Source organism: Dictyostelium purpureum (genome assembly GCF_000190715.1).
Source record: "Dictyostelium purpureum unplaced genomic scaffold DICPUscaffold_297, whole genome shotgun sequence".
Classification (NCBI taxonomy): Eukaryota; Evosea; class Eumycetozoa; order Dictyosteliales; family Dictyosteliaceae; genus Dictyostelium; species Dictyostelium purpureum.
Window position 1 is genome coordinate 1 of NW_003519633.1, and position 6,431 is coordinate 6,431.

General features: G+C 21.8%; 3 protein-coding genes across 3 annotated transcripts; 1 reads left to right on the forward strand and 2 right to left on the reverse strand.

Moving 5' to 3' along the window:
* Window positions 1–52: 52 nt before the first annotated feature.
* DICPUDRAFT_82424 (uncharacterized protein) lies at window positions 53–1,270 on the reverse strand (the record flags this gene model as incomplete). Its single annotated transcript, XM_003291725.1, has 1 exon — window positions 53–1,270. The coding sequence occupies one exon, from the start codon at window positions 1,268–1,270 to the stop codon at window positions 53–55; it is 1,218 nt and encodes a 405-aa protein (XP_003291773.1).
* Window positions 1,271–1,609: 339 nt separating this feature from the next.
* Window positions 1,610–2,575, reverse strand: DICPUDRAFT_156398 (uncharacterized protein; the record flags this gene model as incomplete). The annotated part of the gene is made up of 3 exons (XM_003291726.1): window positions 1,610–1,813; window positions 1,919–2,252; window positions 2,316–2,575. The coding sequence occupies 3 exons, from the start codon at window positions 2,573–2,575 to the stop codon at window positions 1,610–1,612; spliced, it is 798 nt and encodes a 265-aa protein (XP_003291774.1).
* A 602-nt stretch (window positions 2,576–3,177) lies between these two features.
* DICPUDRAFT_57548 (uncharacterized protein) lies at window positions 3,178–5,376 on the forward strand (the record flags this gene model as incomplete). Its single annotated transcript, XM_003291714.1, has 4 exons — window positions 3,178–3,662; window positions 3,736–3,889; window positions 3,965–4,866; window positions 4,955–5,376. Exons 1-4 carry the CDS (start codon window positions 3,467–3,469, stop codon window positions 5,374–5,376), a joined length of 1,674 nt encoding a protein of 557 aa, XP_003291762.1. The 5' UTR covers window positions 3,178–3,466.
* Window positions 5,377–6,431: the final 1,055 nt, after the last annotated feature.

A 6,431-nucleotide genomic window follows, 5' to 3' on the forward strand; every position in this document is an offset into this window, starting at 1 on the left:
TTATTTATTATCTATTATTGGCAAAATCAATATATTGTTGTAATTATTATTATTATTCGTTGTTGTGGCCATTATCGTCATTCCTAATTGATAGTTGTAAACACTCTGTTAAAAATGAAAAAACTTTTTCATGAATTTTTGGATAAAAATCTTTTATTTTTTTAATTTTATTTAATCTATCTACCATGTCATCATTATTATTAAAACCATTATAACCATCCTCATCAATTGAATCCGGGTCATTTCCACTGTCACTTATAATACTCTCTGATACCTCATCCTCGCTATCAGTTTCAAATAATAACCTATTATTGCCCATATTACTATTATCAAAGCTATTATTATTTTTTAATTCTGAGGTACTAAATTGGAAACTATTGTTATAAAAAGTACTGTTTGATATTGTATAATGGTCTAAATTATTACTATTAATATTGTTGTTATTGCTTTTAAAATCTGCTTCATTTGTTTTTAGTTTTTTATTACTATACAAAACTGAGTCTAAAATTTCTTCATATGATAATGCATTATGCTCTATGGAATTGCCATTAGTATCTACATAACCATTATAGTTTAAATTAATACTGTTATTATTGTTATTATTGTTACTATTATTTACATTGCAATTACTATTATCATTATTATTATATTGAACAATCATTTGATTATAATCAATACAATTGTATAGGCAATTATTTATATTATCATTGAAACTATTATTTATATAAAAACTATTAAAATCATAATTATTATTATTATTATTATTATTATTATTATTATTATTATTATTATTATTATTATTATTATTATTATAATTTACACTATTTACACTATTTACACTATTTACATTATTTACATTATTGTTGGGAATAATGTGAACATTATTATTTAAATTATTTACATCTTGGTATAATTCGATTGGTGTATAACTATCATTATCAATGATCTCTTGATCATATTGAATAATACTATTATTATCTTGTGGTGATACATTATTTTGATAGTTATTATTATTGTATTGAGAAATGAAAACTGGGTTATTAAAAAACCAATTTTGTGGAGATTGTCTACCACCCTCATCACCAGTATAGATATTGTTTTCTTTATAAAATAATAAAGCTGGCTCTAATGATGATTCACCATAACAATTATTTTCTATTACTATTTCATTATTTTCATAATTACTTATGTTATTATCTATATTATCTATATTATCTATATTATCTATATTATTATTATTATTATTATTGTTATTATAGTCTATATCCATTTTAAAAACTTTGGTTTTATAAAATATTATAAAAATTTAAATTATAAAAAAATAAAAAAAAAAAGAAAATTAATTGTAATGTGATTAAAAATGAAAATAAGCTATTTATAAATAAATTTAATTTTAAAAAATAAATGAAAATAATAATTTAAAACAATTATTAAATAAATTTGTGTAAAGCTATTGCTTAATTAAAATGAAAATAAGAGGATTATGTATTTATATGTGTATTGTGTTTTATAAAAAAAATTGGAATGGGGTGGGTGTTAGTTTTTTTAAAAATTTATTTTTATTTTTTATTTTTTTTTAATTAAATTTTTATAATTTAATTAATTTAATTTAGTTTTGCTTTCTTTTTAAAAGGTAAAAATGAACTGTAGCACGAACTTCCTCTGGGCCCAAATCATCTTCAAACATTGCGTGCATCTTACGCTCGTTGAATTTCTCTGATGTAAAGTTGAATGGTTCTTGTGATGCTAACTCAAAGAAATATAAATCCTTTGCCATTCTATTTGGTCTATGATGTGAAAATGTAACAAAAATCTAAACAGAACAATAACAATATAAATAATAAGTAAATTATATTATAACAATAAAAAAAAAATAAAAATAAAAATAAAAAATATCTTTTTTTAATTTAAAACTTACAATACCGTCATCTGATAAACAGTTTGCGCATGTTAATAACATTTTATCTTGTGTAGCATGATTAAAAATAAGATCTGAAAGAATAATAATATCAAATTTTTCAGTGGTTGGGTTTTCTAAATATTCAAATAATTTTTCTGGTTCTTTACCCCAAAGATGTGGTTTTCCTAAAATACGATTCTCTGAAATTGAATTTGGAACTGCATTTTCGATATTGTAAAGCATATTATCGATTAAATCTTTATCTGGGTAATCTGTAAGTAAAACTTTTTTAGCACCATTTAATGCTGCAATGAATGATGGTAAACCTGCACCTGCGCCTAACTCTAAAACACTATATAAAAACGAAAATTAGTAAATATGCATACTATTTCTAAATAAATTGATGACCAATTACTTTTTATTTTTAAAATCTACTGCTCCACTATCAAAATAATCTGATAAAGCAATACCAGCATTCCATGGTAAATGTGCCCATAAGCTGTGTCTTTGTGATAAACGAACTGGAATTTCTTTAATATCTTTATTTTCAGTTACGCTATCTAAACGTTTATATGTATGATTTGAGTAAACAATTTCTTCGTCACTACTTTCTTCAAAGAAAATGTTCATTGAATCTTCAATAATTTCAATTGATTTATTTGGTGGTGATGACATTATTTATTAACAATTTCTTTATTATTACTATTATTATTTATAATTAAATTGCAATGATATTTTCGTAAAAAAAAAAAAAAATTTTCATTTTTTGTTTTTTTTTTATTTTTTATTTTTTTTAGTTTTTTTTTTTTTTTTTTTTTTATTTTTATATTTTTATATTTTTTAAAAAACTAAAATTATTATATTTGTTATTTTTTTGGTTTAAACTACATTTTAAATTATACTTCTCGAAAAAATTAAATAAATAGAAAAATATTTTTTTTTAATAAAACTATTTTTTGAGAAATCAATATTTTAGATATTTTTATTATGACGTATTTCTATTTTTTTGAGAAAAAAATTATTAGTGTCCTTATTAAAATTTAGTTGTCGAATAATATGGAATCATTGGAGCCAATTTAAAAATACATACATTTTTTATATTTCCTATTGTTAATATCTGAAATTAAAGGTTGATTTATATAAAAAAAATTATAAAACGAAAATTCGCCCAGTAAAAAAAAAAATTGGAAAAAAAAATAAAAAAAAAATAAAAAAAAATTATTTTTTTTGAATTTTTCATTTTTAATACAATCCTGACTAAAAAAAAAAAAAAAAAAAAAAAAAAAAAAAAAAAAATAAAACAAATAAATAAATTTTTTTTGTGTTTTCCCCATTTAAAATATTTTTTTTTATTATTATTTATTTTTTATTTGTGTGGTTAAATTTTTGATTGTTATAATAATAATAATAATAAAAAAAAACAACAAATAATAAATAATAAATATTATTTTTAATAATAGCCAGTAGTAAATTTAATAAAAGAAATATAATATTATAAAATATATAGCTATATATATTATTTGAAATATTTGTAAAATATAAATTTATTTATATATAAATTAAAACATGACAAATATAACACAACCGTTAATTAAAAAAAGAAATCCATATAAATTAAGTTCATTTTATAGAAAATATCCACTTAATCAAGAGGATCATAGTAATGATGATGGTCAATCATTAAATAAATGTTTATCAATTTTAGATATTATTTCATATGGTATTGGTTCAACAGTAGGTGCTGGTGTTTTTGTATCAATTGGTATGATTATATATATTATTAAATGGAAAAATAATAATATTTCTTATACTAATGTTTTATATTATTTTTATAGGTATTGCTATTAATGTATATGCTGGTCCAGCTACACTTTTATCCTTTTTATTCTCTGCTATTGCATGTTTAATTTCAGCATTTTGTTATTCAGAGTTTTCTGCTCGTATTCCGGTATCAGGTAGTGCTTACACTTTTGCATACGTATCGTTAGGGTAAATATTTTTTTAAAATAAATTTTTTTTTTTTTTTTTTTTTTTAAATACTAATACTAAAAAATAAATAAATAGTGAATATATGGGTTGGTTTGTAGGTTGGAATTTAACTTTAGAATATGCAATTTCAGCTTCAGCAGTTGCAAGAGGTTGGGTAGGTTATTTTGGTGTTATTTTCCAAATTTTTGGTAAAGATGTTCCAACTTGGATTAGTGGATTTGAAATTAATGAATGGATTAGTTTTGCACCATTAGCACCAGCAATTATTGTAGCATGTACAATTATTTTAGTATTTGGTATCAAAGATAGTGCACGTTTCAATATGTTTATTACTGGTCTCAATATTGCCACAATTCTCTTCTTTATCATTTTAGGTTCAATTTATGTAGATAGAGCAAATTGGAATCCATTCTTTACTAATGGTATTAATGGTGTCTTTAATGCATGCTCAGTAGTATTCTTTAGTTATGTTGGTTTTGATTCAGTTACAACTCTTGCTGGTGAAGTTAAAAACCCAAAACGTGATCTTCCACTTGGTATTATTGGTACTTTAATTGTCGCCACTACTCTCTATATTGCAGTAACATTAGTTCTTTCTGGTATGGTTCAATCAGATCTCATTTCCCAAACCTCACCATTATCACAAGCTTTCTTAAGCGGTGGTAGACATATGAAATGGGCTGCTATGATTATTGCTCTCGGTACCCTTACTTCTTTAACTGCTTCAACTCTTTGCTCATTACTTGGTCAACCACGTATTTATCTTCAAATGGCTAAAGATGGTCTTTTCTTCCAAAAATTCACTTCATTAAACAAAAAACAAGTTCCAGTTTTCGGTACTGTTTTCACTGGTGTCTTTGCCTCACTTTTAGCAGTTTTCTTAAATTTATCATCTTTAACAAATATGATTAGTATTGGTACTTTATTAGCCTTTACCTCAGTATGTGCTGGTGTCGTCGTTATGAGATTTAGAGTAAGTATAATTTATATTTTAAATTATTTTAAAAAAAAACTATATATTTACAATACCTTTTTTTTTTTTTTTAATAAAACTATAGGATCCAGTTACAAATACCGAAACTGGCAAAATTCCAACTGTTGTTTATTTAATTGCATTATTTGCCTTTGCTTGTGTATTTGGTATTTCATCAGCCAACTCATGGAACAAATGGCTCCAAATTGGTTTTGCAACTCCATTGGTTGTTATTATGGTTCTTCTTTGTCTTAGAAAACAAGTTAATATCCCAACCTCATTCAAATGCCCAGGTAATCCAGTTGTTCCATGTTTAGGTATTATCGTCAACACTTATTTCATTATGCATTTAGATTATGCCTCATTCATTAGAGTTGCAGTATGGACAGCCTTAGGTACAATTATTTATTTAGCATTTGGTATTCGTTACAGTAAATTAAATGATCTCGAAGAAAAAGAACAAGATGCCACTTATCCAGATAAAATTACATATAACCAAACCATTAATTTCTAATCAAATTAATCAATTCCCAAAAATAATTATAGTAATCGTCAAAATAGTAATATGAATAATATTACTATTATTTAAAAGAAAAAAAAAAAAAAAAGTATAGATACCATTTAGTATATCATATAGATATATTATTTATCAAAAAAAAAAAAAGAACAAAAAAAAAATCATTAAGATTCGATATAATACATTTTTAATAAAACAAAGATAAAGTTACTATTATACAATTTTTAAAAAAAAAACAATATTGTCCTCCACAATGACTATTTTTTATTTTATTTTTTCTTACAAAATATAATTGTTCACTTATTTTTTTTTTAAAAAAAACCTATAGATATTTTATAAATAATGATACAACAAAAATATGTTTTATAATTAATTTATTTATATTTTATTATTTTAAATTTTATACACGAAAAAGGGAGTTTATTTTTTTATTTTTGAACATGTCCCTTTTTTTTTTTGTTCCTACTAATAGTGTGGATTGTAATATTGTTATGTTCTTTGTTTAAATGGTCTATTTGCCGATATCTTTGATTTGTTTTACAACTTTGTTGGCTTCTTTTGAAAGATTTGGAACATCATAGTTTTGAGCATAGTAAACACCTATTTGAAAAAATTGGTAAATAAATATTTTATTTAATATTAATGTTATATATATTTTTATATTTACCTGAAATAGCACCTATTGAAAAGAGAACAAAACTTTTAATTAATGTCATTTTGAATTTAGAAAATTATAATTTTAATAGTAATGAATGAAAAAAAATGAATGAAATGAAATGAAATAAAAAAATGTAAAAATTAAATAGTAAATTAAAAAAATAAAAAAAAATAAAATTTTAAAAAAAAAAAATTTTAAAAATAATTGAAAAAAAAAAAATTAAGAAAAAAAAAATTAATAAAAAATATAAATTTTGTATTTATTTTTTTTAGAAATAATCAATGCTATTATTATAATAGATTAAAATAAAATAATATAATCCAATTTTTTTTTTTTTTGTTGTTTGGACTTTAATAAAAAAAAAACTAATGTTGTAAAAATATCTTTTTATATT